Here is a 17676-nt window from a genome sequence, read left to right on the forward strand (position 1 = left end):
TGCCAGGCATAAAGCTGTATAAAACTGTATATATTATCTGCCTGCAATTCTGTGCTCCCAGCACTCCCCTCCACTCTCACTCTGAGATGTGGAAGCTGTCCCCCAGGAGTCCAGTTTCTTGGGTGATTTCTTGAGGGGTGTGGACAAGGCCTGGACCTCAGCTGGTCAGTGCTGATTCTGTGGCATGGAAGTGAGGAGAGGACAGTTGACTGAGGGAACCACACTGGAGTGGCAGTGCTCCGAGGCGCAGAGCAGCACCTGTTTTTGGCAACAATAGGGCTCACCCCTGGATATTCTGAAGTCACACCCCCTGTCTCTCTGGGCAACCAGAGGAGGCCAGGCATCTTCTCAGGTGGCAACCACCATGGAACAGTTCTGGGACAGAAATGCAGGCCCCATGAGTAAAGGGTTTGCCTGAGGTGGTACCAGCCTGGGTGGAGCCCAGGGACTAGAAAAGGCACGTGCAGTGCTGGCTGAATCACAGGGTGGGGCTGACCCAGAGGACCACTTTACTGAGCCTAAGATGGACCCGGCCCCCAGGGGACCATCAGCTTAAACAAAGGAGCGCAAGCAGAGGCCAAAACTGACAGGTAACTATGCTGGGAATACAAACTACTGCTGAGACCATACGGCAGCAGAGATAGAGTCTGAGGCTCAGGTTCTGAGAATTCAAAACAGCTTCTCTTCTGCAGGGGAATTTAGCAAACACAGAAACAAATTCCAGCAAATTTGTTCTCTTCTGTCAGTAACATCAATCAGGGGCAGAGCTGGAACTGAGTGAACAGCCCCAGCCTCCTGAGGTTGTCAGGCCTCACCTCCCCCTGCCGGATAGAGGAAGAGAACAGCAGCCTGGCTGAGCAGAAATAGATCTCTTTGTGATTCACGCAGGTGCAAACCCCTGGAGTATCTGCTTAATTGGAAGCAATTGGGTCACAGTCCGGTGGGGTTATCAGTGACTGGGTGTGACAGAGGTGCAAGGTGGGGAAGGAGGTATCAACCTTCCCAGACTAATCTGTTTGCTGGGTGGGTCCTCCTGACTTCATGGAGCACTAAAGCAAGTCATATTAGAGTTGTCAGCAGACCTCTGCGATCTAGTTGCCAGAGACCTTTTAAACTCTCCAGTCGGAGACAGGTGCTGACTGAGACTATTGATTTAGACCTTTTGAACTGAGCCAATCGCCCGAGGACTATCCAAGTGGTGCCCTGGGTGTGTGGTTGTGGGAAGGTTTGATTTTCCTTCTCCGATTCTTACCTGTGGGGGGTGCGGTGACTTAATTGCTGGTATTTCTCAAAAGCTGAGACTTCAACCCAGAGTAACTGTTTTACTAGGGTTGGACAGAGACCGCCTGAAACCAAGAAAGAGTCACTTAGCCCCACCACACCCAGTTTCTCAGGCCGTAGCACTGTACGGGTCCTCAACAAAGCTCCAGGGGAAAAGTCAAACAGTGTAAATAATAATGGGGAGGGATCAGCAAAAAAACTCCTCTGGTAACATGAATAGTAGATTAAACCCCCAAGGAAAGACATGGCAGATGTAACTGAAGATCCCATTCATAAACAAATGGCCGAGATGTCATAAATCAAATTCAGAATTTGGATTGCAAACAAGATTAATAGAATGGAGGAAAAGTTGGAATTAGAAATTCGAGGACCAAATCAAAAGTTGGAATTAGAAATTCGAGGAGCAATTCAAAAGTTGTCATAAGAATTCAGTGAATTTAAAGATAAAACCACCAAAGATTTTGACACACACATTGAAGCAAGAATTTGCAGCCCTTAAAGACCTGAAAAATACAGTAGAATCCTCAGTAACAGACTGGAGCAAGCAGAAGAAAGGTTTTCTGACATTGAAGACAAAGCTTTTGAACACTCTCAAACTCTAGAAGAGGAAGAGAAATGGAGAGCATTTTTTTTTTACTTTATTATAGATTTTATTACATAATTAGAAAATTTATGAAAATAATTGTTTGGAGCCATGAATAATTAAAAAGAAACATGATAATAGTCTCATAAAAAAGCATTATGGCATCTTTTAGAAATTTTTCCTTGAATTATGAAATGTAGCTCTCCACGCTTTCCAATGACATAATCCATGAAGTTCTGTGATTCCGGCTGAATACTCTGACACTGTTTTTCTTCTTAAGACGTGGTCATGATTCATTTTTTTCTTCAATATCTCAGTCATTTCAGGAACTACCTTAAATAAATATGCAACAATTCCATAATCTGCCACTTGGAAAATTGGAGCTTCTGGGTCTTTATTAATAGCCACAATTGTCTTGCTGTCCTTCATCCCAACTAGATGTTGGATGGCTCCAGATATTCCAACAGCAATATAAAGTTCTGGTGCTACTATTTTTCCTGTCTGTCCAACTTGCATATCATTGGGAACAAAGCCAGCATCAACAGCAGCACGGGAAGCACCAACTGCAGCATGCAACTGATCTGCCAAGTCATATAACAACTGGATTATTCTCTCAGAGAGTTCTGGGATAATTTGAAGAAGGCTAATATCCACCTCATTGGAATCCCTGAAACTGATGAAGTGGCTTCTCAAGGCACAGAGGCACTTCTCCATGAAATTATGAAAGAGAATTTTCCAGACATACCAAGAGATTCTGAAATTCAGATAGCAGACAGTTTCAGAATCCCAGCATGACTCAATACCAATAAGACATCCCCCAGGCATATCATAATTAACTTCACTAAAGTTAATGTGAAGGAGAAAATTATGAAAGCAGCCAGACGTAAGAAATCCATTACCTAAAAACGGAAGAATATTAGAATGACTGCAGATCTCTCTGCTGAAAATTTTCAAGCCAGAAGAGGGTGGTCATCGACCTTTAATCTCCTAAAACAAAAGAACTTTCAACCCCGGATCTTGTATCCAACTAAACTAAGTTTCATTTATGATGGAGAAATTAAATACATTACTACCATTCATATGTTTAAGAAATTTGCCAGAACCAAACCAGCTCTTCAGGATAAATATTCTCAGACCTATCCTCCATAATGACTACCCCAATCCTCTACCATAAAAGTAAACTCACTCAGAAACTTTTGATCCAACTCCAAATTCCATAGTGGCAAAAGGATTAAAAATGTGCACTGGACTTTCGAAAAACTCGATACCCAAAATTTTACCAGACTTATCAATATTCTCCATTAATGTGAACAGCTTAAACTGTCCTCTAAAGAGGCACAGTATGGCTGACAAGATACCAAAACTCAGGCCACATATTTGCTGCATTCAAGAGTCACATCTTACCTTAAAAGATAAATATAGACTCAGGGTGAAAGGATGGTCATCCGTATTTCAGGCAAATGGTAATCAGAAAAAAGGAGGTGTTGCAATTCTATTTGCAGACACAATAGGCTTTAAACCAACAAAAGTAAGGAAGGATAAGAATGGTCACTTCATATTCGTTAAGGGTAATACTTAATATGATGAGATTTCAATTATTAATATTTATGCACCCAACCAGAATGCCCCTCAATTTATAAGAGAAACTCTAACAGACATGAGCAACTTGATTTCCTCCAGCTCCATAATACTCGGAGATTTCAACACTCCTTTGGCAGTGTTGGATAGATCCTCCAATAAGAAGCTGAGCAAAGAAATTTTAGATTTAAATCTAACCATCCAACATTTGGATTTAGCAGATATCCACAGAACATTTCATTCCAACAAAACTGAATACACATACTTCTCATCAGCCCAAGGAACATACTCCAAAATTGATCACATCTTAGGTCAAAAGTCTAACCTCAGTAAATTTAAAAAAAATACAAATTATTCCTTGCATCTTCTTGGACCACCATGGAATAAAAGTTGAGCTCAGTAGCAACAGGAATCTACATACTCATACAAAAACATGGAAGTTAAAGAACCTTATGCTGAATGATAGCTGGGTCATAGATTAGATTAAGGAGGAAATTGTCAAATTTTTGGAAGAAAATGACAATGAAGACACGAATTACCAGAACCTCTGGGATACCACAAAGGCAGTTGTAAGAGGGAAATTTATAGCACTGCAAGCCTTCCTCAAGAGAACGGAAAGAGACGAAGTTAACAACTTAATGGGACATCTCAAGCAACTGGAAAAGGAAGAACATTCCAACCCCAAACCCAGTAGAAGAAAAGAAATAACCAAAATTAGAGCAGAATTAAATGAAATTGAAAAGAAAAGAATTATAAAACAGATCAATAAATCAAAAAGTTGGTTTTTTGAAAAGGTCAATAAAATAGATAAACCTTTGACAACCTAATCAGGAAAAAAAGAGTAAAATCTCTAATCTCATCAATCAGAAATGACAAAGACGAAATAACAACAAACTCCTCAGAAATTCAAAAAATCCTTAATGAATATTACAAGAAACTTTATTCTCAGAAATATGAAAATCTGAAGGAAATAGATCGATACTTGGAAGCATGTCACCTTCCAAGACTTAACCAGAATCAAGTGGAAATGTTGAACAGGCCCATATCAAGTTCGGAAATAGCATCAACCATACAAAACCTCCCTAAAAAGAAAAGCCCAGGGCCAGATGGTTTCACGTCAGAATTCTACCAAACTTTTAATGAGGAATTAGTACTTATATTACTCAACCTGTTCCAAAGGTAGAAAAAGAAGGAAGACTACCCAACACGTTCTATGAAGCAAACATCACCCTGATCCCCAAACCAGGAAAAGACCCAACAAGAAAAGAAAATTATAGACCAATATCACTAATGAATATAGATACAAAAATATTCAACAATAGCAAACAGAATCCAGCAACTCATCAAACAAATTATACATCATGACCAAGTCAGTTTTATCTCAGGGTCTCAAGGCTAGTTCAATATCCATAAATCTATAAGTATAATTCAGCACATAAACAAATTAAAAAACAAAGACCATATGATTCTCTCAATTGATGCAGAAAAAGCTTTTGATAATATTCAGCATCCCTTCATAATCAGAACACTTAAGAAAATTGGTATAGAAGGGACATTTCTTAAACTGATAGAGGCCATCTACAGCAAACCACAGCCAATATCATATTGAATGGAGTTAAATTGAAACTATTTCCACTCAGATCAGGAAACAGACAAGGTTGCCCATTGTCTCCACTGCTCTTTAACATTGTAATGGAAATTTTAGCCACCACAATTAGGGAAGAAAAGGCAATCAAGAGTATCCATATAGGATCAGAAGAGATCAAAATTTCGCTCTTTGCAGATGATATGATTGTATATCTGGAAAACACCAGGGATTCTACTACAAAACTCTCAGAAGTGATCAAGGAATACAGCAGCATCTCAGGTTACAAAATCAACATTCATAAATCGGTAGCCTTTATGTATACCAACAATAGCCAAAGTGAAAAAACAGTTAAGGACTCTATCCCATTCATTGTAGTGCCAAAGAAGATGAAATATTTGGGAGTTTATCTAACAAAGGACGTGAAAGATCTCTATGATGAGAACTATGAAACTCTAAGAAAAGAAATAGCTGAAAATGTTAACAAAGGGAAAAACATACCATGCTCATGGCTGGGAAGAATCAACTTTGTTAATATGTCCATTTAACTTTGTTAAATGTACTACCCAAAGCAATATACAATTTTAATGCAATCCCCATTAAAGCTGCACTGTCATACTTTAAAGGTCTTGAAAAAAATAATACTTTGTTTTATATGGAATCAGAAAAAAACCTCGAATAGCCAAGACATTACTCAGAAATAAAAACAAAGCAGGGGGAATTACGCTACCAGACCTCAGATTGTACTACAAATCGATAATCATCAAAACAGCATGGTAGTGGCACAAAAACAGAGTAGTATATGTCTGGAACAGAATAGAGAACCAAGAGGTGAATCCAGCTACTTACCCCTATTTGATCTTTGACAAGCCAATTAAAAACATTCAGTGGGGAAAAGATTCCCTATTTAAGAAATGTTGTGGGTGAACTGTCTGGTAACCTGTAGAAGATTAAAACTGGACCCACGCTTTTCACCATTAACTAAAATAGACTCTCACTGGATTAAAGATTTAAACTTAAGACACAAAACTATAAAAATGCCAGAAGAGAGGGTAGGGAGAACCTTTGAAGAAATCGGTCTGGGCAAGTATTTTATGAGGAGGAACCCTCGGGCAATTGAAGCAGCTTCAAAAATACACTATTGGGACCTGATCAAACTAAAAACTTCTGCACAGCCAACAATACAGTAAGTAAAGCAAGCAAACAGCCTTCAGAATGGGAGAAGTTATTTTCAGTTTATGTCTCCAACAAAGGTTTAATAACCAGAATGCACAGAGAACTCAAACCTATAAGCAAGAAAAGAGCAAGTGATCCCATCACAGGCTGGGCAAAGGACTTGAAAAGAAACTTCTCTGAAGAAGACAGGCGCATGGCCTACAGAAATATGAAAAAATGCTCATCATCTTTAATCATCAGAGAAATGCAAATCAAAACTACTTTGAGATATCATCTAACTCCAATAGGATTAGCCCATATCACAAAATCCCAAAACCAGAGATGTTGTGGATGTGGAAAAAAGTGAACAGTTCTACACTGCTGGTGGGATTGCAAATTAATACATTCCTTTTGGAAAGATATTTGGAGAACACTTAGAGATCTAAAAATAGATCTGCCATTCAATCTTATAATTCCTCTACTAGGTGTATATCCAGAAGACCAAAAGTCACATTATAACAAAGATATTTGTACCAGAATGTTTATTGCAGCCCAATTCATAATTGTTAAGTCATGAAAAAAGCCCAAGTGCCCATCAATCCACGAATGGATTAATAAATTGTGGTATATGTACACCATGGAATATTATGCAGCCTTAAAGAAAGATGGAGACTTTACCTCTTTCATGTTTACATGAATGGAGCTGGAACATATTCTTCTTAGTAAAGTATCTCAAGAATGGAAGAAAAAGTATCCAATGTACTCAGCCCTACTATGAAACTAATTTATGGCTTTCATATGAAAGCTATAACCCAGTTATAACCTAGGAATAGGGGGAAGGAGGAAAGGTTGGGGAAGGTTGGGAGAGGGTAGGTGGAGGGAGGGTGATTGGTGCAATTACACCTAAGGTGCATCTTACCAGGGTACATGTGAAACTTAGTAAATGTAGAATATAAATATCTTAACACAATCACTAAGAAAATGCCTGGAAGGCTATGTTAACCAGTGTGATGAAAATGTGTCAACCATGATCGCATTAATGTACACAGCTATGATTTAATAAAAAAGAAAAAAAAAAAGAGTATGCCCAGGAAAGTTAATCTATCTGAATACATAACTATAAAATAAGGTGAGATGGCATAGTTCAGAAAAATGACTCAAATGTAGCCACTCTCTCTTATTTATTTATTTTTTTTTTTGCAGTTTTTGGCTGGGGCTGGTCATGAACCTGCTACCTCCAGCATTTGCGGCCAGCGCCCTACCCCTTTGAGCCACAGGCCCTGCCCAGCACTCTCTCTTACTGTCTGTAGAACATTTATATTGTAAAATTACCCTCACTTCTCTTTATAAAGTTTATCAGATTTTTTAGATGTTTAGTACAAAGAAAGTTCTCAAAAAATAATTACTAGCCATTATTGATACCATTATTGCAAGCTAAATAATGTAGGACTTTATTGAACCATTTTGGATGTGGGAAAAAGCACTAGGAGCAGGAAAAGAGTGCAGAATAAGTGGCTGTGGGCAAAGCATCAAGCATTAGAGTCAGAAGAGAAAATATTTAAGTATGGAGTGAATGAGAGGTAATTTTGATAATTTTTGTTTGCTTTTGCTTAATTTCAATCAGCAGTGCATTAAATTCACATTTTAAAAATTAAAATTCAATGCTGGTTTCAGTGTGGGTTCATCAAGAGAGGCAGAAAATATGAAACAACCACACACTATAATTTCTGCATTAGACCAGGTGAAAATCTAGGTGTCTGATAATAATGGAAAGAGAGACAGGTGGAGAAATATTGTGGAATGAAAAATCTATGAAAGCAGGTTGGACTTTTGTAAATTAAAAAAAAACACCTTTAAATTCATCCTCTCTGAGAAGCAAGTCTGTCTGTAATTTATAATTATCTTACTGGACCTAAGTTGTCTATTGCAAAAAGCATAGGCTCTTAGAGATATGAGCAAGACTTGTTCAGAGGATCCCACTGACAGGGTGGAGGTAGTTCCCACCTGCTTTCTGAACAGTAGGGGATTATGGGTGACGTGCATTTCAAAAGCCAAAACTATTTAAAATATTCTCACATTGCATGTTAAGGTTTTTCTAAAGATTATAAAGTATTAGGATAATTTAGATTTAAATTATATTTAAAGTATATTTCAAGTATATTTTCCATCTCATTATTCCAGTTAACCATTCATTGAATATCAAGACAGATTCACTGTACTTCCAGAGAAGTTGGATCTCAGTTTAAAGTTTATTGTCTGTCTTCCTTGGAATATTCTTCTCTGCATAATTGAATATTGACTTTTGTTGTAATCACGTTTTCTAATATCAGAAAAGCATAAATTATTCCTCAAAATTATTAAAAGGATGAGCCGGTGCAGCCCGGCATTGGCTTTTTGTTTTGTATTCCCCTGGGCATCAGTCTTCACGTAAGTTCACATAGTTTCTGTTCTTTTCATCATTTGACAGAAACACGGACTTTTGCAGTGTTGCATGAAACAAGACAAAACTACAGAAGTTCAAAAGTATCTTCAGAGTTACATTTGCACTTTATCCTCCATTTATCATATATTCTGATATCCTGTTTGCTTTCATATCTTTCCTAGAAATTTATGTATTTCTTTTTTTATTAAGTCATATACGTATAGATAATGAACACATTTATGCATATGTGGGGTACAATGTGTTGATTTTTTCATACAATCTGACATGCCTACATCAAACCAATCAACATAGCTTTTTCATTTACTTGATTATTGTGTTAAGACATTTATGTTCTACACTTGACAGATTTGATTTGTACCCTTGCAATATGCTCCATAGGTGAGGTCCTGGTCATTTACCCTCCCTCTATCAAAACTCCCTTCTCCCTGCCCTTCACACTCCATTTCTCTCCTTCATCCTGGGCTATAGTTGTGTTCTATCTTTCATAAGAAAGTGTGAGTAAATATAAGTTGGTTTCATAGAAGTACTGAGTACATTGGATATTTTTCCTCCATTCTTGTGATACTTTACTCAGGAGAGTATGTTCTAGGTCCCTCCACATAAACATAAAAGAGGTAAAGTCTTCATCTTTTTTAAGGCTGCATAGTATTCCATGGTATACATATGCCATTATTTATTAATCCAATCTTAGGTCAATGGGCACTTGGGCTTCTTCCATGACTTGGCTATTATGAATTGAGCTGCAATGAATAATCTGGTGCAAATACCTTTTTTGCAAAGTGATTTTTGGTCTTTTGGATATACTCCTAGCAGAGGAATTGCAGGATCCAACGGCAGATCAATTTTTAGATCCATGAGTGTTCTCCAAACTTCTTTCCAAAAGGAATGTATTAGTTTGCATTCTCGCCAGCAGTGTAGAAGTGTTCCCTTTTCTCCACATCCATGCCAACATCTGTAGTTTTGGGATTTTGTTATGTGGTCTACTCTTACTGGAGTTAGATGGTATCTCAAAGCAGTTTTAGTGGTTTTGGTTTGCATTTCTCTGATGATTAAAGATGATGAGCATTTTTTTCATGTGTCTGTAGACCATGCGCCTGTCTTCTTCAGAGAAGCTTCTGTTCAGGTCTCTTGCCCATAGTGAAATGGGATCACTTGTTCTTTTTGTATTAATAAGTTTGAATTCTCTGTGGATTCTTGTTATCAGACCTTTGTCAGGAACATAATCTGCAAATATCCTCTCCCATTCTGAGGACAGTCTACTTGATTTACTTACTGTGTTCTTGGCAGTGCAAAAGCTTTTTAGTTTGATCAGATCCCAGTAATGTATTTTTGGTATTGCTTCAATTGCCCTGGAGGTCCTCCTCATAAAATTTTCTCCCAGGCCAATTTCTTCAAGTGTTTACCCTGCACTCTTTCCAGGAATCTTTATGGTTTCATGTCTTAGGTTTAAGTCTTTTATCCAGTGTGATTCAATTTTTGTTTGGGGTGAAAGGTGTGGGTCCAGTTTCAGTCTTGTACAAGTTGCGAGCCAATCACCCAGTACCACTTGTAAATAGGGAGTCTTTCCCCAATTTAAGTTTTTGATAGGTTTATTGAAGATCAAATGACGATAAGTGCCTAGATTCATCTCTTGGTTCTTAAATCTGTTCCATACATCTACCTCTCTATTTTTGTGCCAATACCATACTGTTTTGATCACTATAGATTTATAGTATAGTCTGAAGTCTGGTAGCATGATTCCACCTGATTCGTTTTTATTTCTGAATAATGTCTTGGCTATTTGAGGTTTTTTCTGTTTCCATATAAAATGAAGAACTAGTTTTTCCACATCTTTAAGGTATGACAGAGATGTTTTAATGGGGATTGCATTAAATCTGTAGATTGCTTTGGGTAGTATAGACTTTTTAACAATGTTGATGCTTCCCAGCCATGAGCATGGTATGTTTTTCCATTTGTTGACATCTTTGGCTATTTCTTTTCTCAAAATTTCACAGTTCTCTTTATAGAGATCTTACGCATCCATGTCCTTTGTTAGGTATACTCCCAGATATTTCATTTCTTAATGGGGATGAAGGCATGTCTCATTTAATGTGGGATTGACAGGCTTACCAAAGTATTTTAGATATCATAAAAGCTAAAAAAAAAAAAAAAACTTGTTAGATAAGTATAATCATAATAAGAGAAATTAGCTGCCAAAAGAGAATTATTTACTTTCTCTTTTAAAGAAAAAAATGGCATAAACTAATTTTTTTTTTTTTCTGGGAAACTCAGAGATCTTTTTTTTTTTTTTTTAATGTTAAATCATAGCTGTGTACATTAGTGCAATCAGGGGTACAATGCGCTGGTTTCATATACAATTTGAAATATTCTCATCAAACTGTTCAACGTAGCCTTCATGGCATTTTCTTAGTTATTGTATGTAGACATTTATATTCTGCCTTTAGTAAGTTTCTCCTGTACCCATTCTAAGATGCACGGTAGGTGTGGCCACACTCATTACCCTCCCTCCACCCTAACCTCCCCACTCCCTTCCCCTTCCTTGGCCCTTTCCTCATAGTCGTGTGCTATAGTTGGGTTATAGCCTTCTTGTTGTTGTTGTTGTTGTAGTTTGGCCAGGGCCGGTTTTGAATCCGCCACCTTCGGTATATGGGGCTGGAGCCCTACCCATATTTCAACTTTCAAAGCAATAAGGAAATAAGTCATGTACCATTGATTTGACATGTTTCATTAGAAAAGATATAATTCAGGAACAGTCAAGTGGAAGATGTGGCAGAGGCAGGGTAGTGGGGAGGGACATGGAACTTTCATAACCTCTCTGGCTATGCCACTATTCCAGACCTCCACCTCTTCATCAACCCAGAATGTCTGCTACTTTTAAATGCCCCAAATATGTGTGTTGCACAACTAAATCATTAAAAAAGGAAATATTAACTCCCAGTTGGTTACCAATATTAGATTCCTTTAACCACTACGATAATAGGTAAAATACAGACAGCTTGTTTGACAGAATATAAGTTATCTTAGTTGTTTCAAAACCACACCTTGGTAGTGATATGCCTTTAGGAAATAGGAAACCCAGTTTTCTTCAGAAAATAAAACATTTTATATGAAATATTTTTAAACATTTAATAGATGACTCCAACAACCTTTGTGCTTGTTTTGAGAAACATTTATAAGCCTATGCTCCTAAAATCTATTAACCCATATTTTCAGACACAATTATAATGAGCAAGACAGCTTGGTTTGAGCACACAATAGCATTTTTATGGGCTCACATTTTTTCATAGACCACTTAACTGTAAATAATCCATGCAAATCGTAATTAGACCTTTTCCTGGTTTATGCAAATAAACACAATGGTTTCACAAGTAACATAGAAATGTTTCTGGCAATTTTATGTGTAAAGCATGCATACTTAAAACCATACGTTTGAAAGTTTCCTTGAATGGTTCGAAATAAAATATAAGAGAATGCAGACTGGTGAATTTCTGTATGTATAGTTCTTCTGCAGAATCAGGTCAATAGCTTACACATACTGAAGCAAACAAATTAAAAAACTGTCAAATTTTTTGGTAACATTTTAAAGCCTTTAAGTCTATGTTGATATGCTTAGGTAATTTAAGGACTTCATTCATATGTGTCCCATTGTCCCCTTGTTAAAAGTATTGTTACTTATAGCAAGGAAAACAAAAAATGGTCTTAAATCCAATCCAGGATTTTAGCTTGCATTTAAATGTTAAAATTTTTAATGTTCCTTAATGTGGAGCAGTTCCTCAATCTTTTCTTATCTTTGATACTCTTGGTATTTCTGTGTTTTCCCTCAATTTATATTTGTCCAATATTTTATCATGATAAAATTCAAGTTAGAGATTTGTAGTAGGAACGTCAAAGGTGCAGATCTTCTCCTGCTCTTAGAATAATGACAGGAAGCATGTGACTTTGATTTGTCCCATTATTAGTAACTTGTTTTATTGAGTTTAACTGGTGTCTGTATGACTTCTGCTCTACCAAATTATTACCTTTCCATTTCTAATTAATAAGTAATTTGGGAAATTACTGCCTTCAAGTTATGATCAAGACTTATGCTTCATTTCAACCATGCAAAAAAATCATCCACATAATGGTCTGGGAGGATTTATGTCATTATACAATTAACCACTGAGACATGAGACTTATGTGGAGTACAGGTAAAGAGCCATATAGCGAGGGATCTTTCATGACAAGAGAGAAAACTATCAGATTCAGGCCAATTGGAAACAGTTGCTGATGAAAATTGATTTTTTTTGTTGTTGTTGTTACTCTATTTTCTATAAAATAGATGGCAAGATGTCAGCTTGATGAAAGAAGGAAGGAGATGTTAGAAGTCTGATGAGAGGAAATGGTCATCTTAAAGGTTTTAAGACTTCCTTGATTTGGAAAAAATAGTAGGACTGCACAGCAGAAAAAATAAAACAATGGAGATTTATAAGAATCTCAATTCACTGAGCATAGCTGCTTCAATTTTTCTGTTCTTTTATTCTTCTTACTGAGTATAATTGTTGAATAGTAAATGATCTGATTTCAATCAGTAGGGTTAGAGATGAGAGATTTTCCAGGCAAATATAATGAAATGTAGAATGGGGCAAGAGAATGATGCAGCACTGTCCTTATGTTGAAGAAAGAAAAAAGGAAGAAAATGACAGGTGTGGGGCAATGTTAAAAGGTGTAGTTTCAGCAAATGTGACGACACAAAGTGTTAGAATAATAGCTTCAGTGAGAACATTAGAATAAGTAATCTTGAAAAATAGAAAGAAGTAGTCAGTAGCTAAATGTTTTCAATAACGATTTTGAAGGTGTTAATGTTACTGGTAACAAGCTATACGTGTATATATGCACACACAGTGAGTGCACGCACATATACACGCTGTGTCAATAGTATAGTGAAAATTAATAAGTTCGGATGTGAATAATATGATAACATTTTGATCTTTATTGGATGAAAACTAAAACATACTCTGGAAGTCTCTTTGAGATAGGAAAGAAATCAGCCTCACTAAATCTTATGCACATCTATGATTGGTGAGTGAAGGAAAACGCACATCCATCAACTCATAGGACTTTAGGAAAGCATTTTTCTAAAGGTATAACCAAAATTATGCCATTATTCTTATTTATATTCTTATTCCTTCTCTACAGAATATTTACTGAAATACACTTCAGAATCAGGAAAAGTTCTGCAGACATTATTACACATAGCATGAATTAATTGCCTTTGCAAATCTAGACACACTCTATTTATTCAGTGGCTACTGCTCTTTATCCTGTCCCCTTAAGAAAATGACCACAAGAAACCCCAAAATATAAAAAATAAATACTCAAAATCATGCTAATAATTAAAAGAATAAACACAAATTAAAGTAAGGTAGTATAATAACTGTTGCTGCTTAGTTTGGGATGCCGATATAAAGTATCATGAACTGGATGGCTTATAAAAGTAGAGATTTATTTCTCTGTTCTGGCAGCTGGAAGTCTGAGATCAGTCCGGCAGCCTGGCAGGCTTCTGGTGAGGATGGTCCTCCTGATTGCAGAGTGCAAACATCTCATCATACCACATCCTTACATGGCAGAAAGCAAGCAGACATTTTTAGAAGATAAAGGGTTATTCTTCTTGATGGCTCCAATATATATTTTGGTAAAATTACAATCCTTTGATTTCAAAGTCAGCACCGAGGCATGTTTAGAGAGTTGAAAATCTGAAATTTTTATCTATAGCCATGAAGTTTATGGAAAATAATTTATTAGGGGAATTATCTGATAACCTAAGCTGCTACTGTTGCCGAGCTCTTCACTCTTATCCAATAAAAATTTAATTAAAACATCATTTACCTAGCATATTTGGCTCCCTTTGAGGTTCTTACAATCATATCATTTTGACATGAACAGACTATGCACAGAAACAAAGGCAGGCAAATGGTTAAGAGGTTAGAAACCAGTTTAGACAACTGGAGTAAAAGCAAAACCTGGCAGTTCCTGCCTGTAATTCCAGCTACCCCAGAGACTAAGGTGGGAGGATTCCTGGAGCCCAGGAGTTCTGTGTCAACGCAGTCAATGTAGTCAGACTCTGTTTCAATAAATAAACAAACGACTTGATTTAGAACTTTTCGTAAGGTCGTTTCCTGTGCTTAATCTAATCTTCACCAATTCTCATTCATTTGAAGTTTTCTAAGAGGTTTGGACGGATTTTGGATTTCTATCTAAAGGGTGTATGCATATGAAAGTGAACATGATGAATGGCCTTTGCTATACATCTTACTCCAAGCAGCCAATTTTGTAATCTCGAAAAACTGGCAGGGAAAATGCCATAAAAAATAAAAAAAAATAATCTGTATTCATGAGGACCAAAGAGAAAATAGAGTGAATAATGTTTATTTCTATCACTTATCAAGTTGCTGCATTTATTTCAAAAACTACATCAGATGCTTATGTCTATGGCTTCAGTAATTACTACTTATGGGCAATTAATGAATATGGAAAATTAATACAGAAATAGGATTGAAACAATTTGAATGTGCAAAATACAAAATGATAATATTCAACTAAGAAGAGCATACTATCATGTAAAAAAATATTCTTAATATATTATTTAAATGAAACTAATGTACCAAGTTGTGAAAATTGTACAAATTAGCATTTATCAAAAGCAGCATCTGTTATTAATGAATTAGACTTAACTTCAGTAGAAGTACAAGATATGTCCATCTCGTTAAATGTATGCAATATGAAATTTTATTTACTGAAGATTTCTTCTATCTGTGAAACATAATGTTTAGATAAATAATCACACTGGCACACTAATTCTTACCATTTAGAAGCTGTTTCCAAGAGGAATTACTTTTTCCAAATTACTTGTTGAGAACATAGGCCGGCACAAGGAAATGAGTACAGAATAAGATTTAACATTTTATGCAAAAATAGGAATACTTTTAAAAGGTAGCCCTCAAATCATCTTAAATATCTCACTTTACACTCATATGATTTTGCCTTTGGGAGGACAAAAAGACAGAATACGACTTCCTAGCAAAAATATGCATATTAACATGTTTTAGGCAGATGTTGTCACAGATGCTGAGGAAGATTTAGGATGTGCACTGGCCAAGCAGCTCAAAAATTACTCTCTCACAGATGAGTAAGCACCCACACCAAACCCGCTGTCACCAGCCTTGGATTTCTGTGTACCAGATAATGAAAAACCATCTGCCAAAAATACAACCCAATATGCTATTTCATTTTACTATGTTTAAAAATGATACAATCAACAGTGTTTCTAAACAGAGATTTTTACCCCCATCCCCAATGCTTGAAATAAAAGAAGCTTTGAATACTTCAATAAAAATCCATTATGGAAATAATACAGTTTGTGGTTCAGAATGAAAGAAAAAAGCAAAATGTCTGCTTTTGACTGAAAGGAAAACAAGCTTAGTTTTGATTAATTTCACATCTTTTTAAAAAATTAATAGACTTCTTTTTTCAGAGCAGTTTTAGGTACAGAAAAATTGGAAGTGGAAAGAGACCCATCTATTTATGTTCTGCTTGTCCTTAGTTTTTTCTGTTATTCACTTCCTGCATCACTGTGGTATATTTGTTATAATTGAAACAATATTGACACCTTATTAAAAAGGTCTATACAGTCTGCATTATGGCTCACTCTTTCTGCTGTGCATATCTGTACGTTTTGCCAAATGCCTAATATCTCACAGTCATCTTAGAGCATCTTAGAGCACCATACGAAGTCACACGTTTTCATTACGGCACTGTCTGGGATCATACACAACCCAAACAGTATCACTACTTTGCAAATACCCTGCATTCCTTATATTCACTTGTCCCCCTCGCTACCTCAAACCCTGTCAACCATGGATATTTTTATTCCCTGTACCTTTGGAATCATACAGATTGGCTTCTTTTCATTTACCAATATGCATTAATGAGGCTATTTTGTGCATTTTTGTGATTTGATAGCTTGCTTGGTCCCTAAATTTTGATAGAAGTATAGAACAGTGAAACCATTACCACAATCCAGATAATTAGCACATTCATCTCTCCCAAAACTTTCCGTGCTCCATTTTTATTTCAATACACACTTGTTTTCATTTGGTTTATTTGTTACAATTGTTGAGCCCATACTGATGCATTATTGTGCGCTAACGTGCATAGTTGACACCAGGTTTCACTCTTTGTCGTGTATACTTTATGGGTTTTGAATAACATGTAATGATAGGGCTCTTACAGCTTCATACACAATGGTTTCACTACTCTAAAGTTCCGGTTGTCTGTTCTTCCTCCTTCCCCGCCTCCAGCCCCTGGAACTGACTGACGGACGTCTTTACTGTCTCTACAGTCTTACCTTTTCCAGATTGTCATATAGTGTGAACCATAAAGTATGTAGATTTGTGATACTGACCCCCTTACCTGCCTTTGAAGTTACTCCATATCTTTCCATGGTGTGATAGCACATTTATTTTCATTGATGAATTATAATTCAGGGATGTATTAAAATTAGTTTCTCATTCACCTATTAAAAGATGATTTGGTTGCTTCCAAATGACATAATTTAATTATGAAAAACGTGGCTAGAAACTTGATATGAGGGTTTTTAGTATGAATGTATTTTTTCAACTGATTTACATAAATACACAACAACAGGTGATTAGTTTACCATTATAAGAATCTACTAACCTGTTTTCCAAAATGGTTGTACTATTTTGCTCTTGAATGAACAATGAATGCAAAGTCCTGCTGTTTCCACATCCTTGCTGGCATTTGACGTCGTCACTATTTTGGATTTTAGACATTCCGATAGGTTTGTATCTTCTTATCGTTTACATTTCCTTAGGACGTGGCGTGTCTTTTCATATACCAACTTATTATCTGTGTGTCTTCTTAGCTGAGGCATCTATTCAGAATTTTTGCCAACTTTATAACTGAATTCTTTGTTTTTTTTTTTATTATTATATGTTCCTTGCATGTTTGGATTCAAGTCCTTTATCACATATAAGTTTTGTAAATATTTTC

The 17676-nt window shown here is 36.4% G+C and overlaps 1 protein-coding gene across 1 annotated transcript; it reads right to left on the minus strand.

The window, feature by feature from the left end:
• Positions 1–1922: 1922 nt before the first annotated feature.
• Positions 1923–17456, minus strand: LOC128590200 (electron transfer flavoprotein subunit alpha, mitochondrial-like). The gene is made up of 2 exons (XM_053597462.1): positions 17321–17456; positions 1923–2487 (listed from the first exon to the last, which is right to left on the minus strand). Exons 1-2 carry the CDS (start codon positions 17454–17456, stop codon positions 2033–2035), a joined length of 591 nt encoding a protein of 196 aa, XP_053453437.1. The 3' UTR covers positions 1923–2032.
• Positions 17457–17676: the final 220 nt, after the last annotated feature.

The sequence above is a fragment of the Nycticebus coucang genome, chromosome 1 (genome assembly GCF_027406575.1).
Source record: "Nycticebus coucang isolate mNycCou1 chromosome 1, mNycCou1.pri, whole genome shotgun sequence".
NCBI classification, from domain to species: domain Eukaryota; kingdom Metazoa; phylum Chordata; class Mammalia; order Primates; family Lorisidae; genus Nycticebus; species Nycticebus coucang.

Excerpts from the sequence above, each read along its gene's own strand:
- LOC128590200 (XM_053597462.1), bottom strand. The coding sequence starts at position 17,456 with ATGTCTAAAATCCAAAATAGTGACGACGTCAAATGCCAGCAAGGATGT. Across the intron at positions 2,488-17,320 it reads GTTAGTAGATTCTTATAATG|AACTCTCTGAGAGAATAATC; the intron begins GTAAACTAATCA and ends AAATTATCCCAG.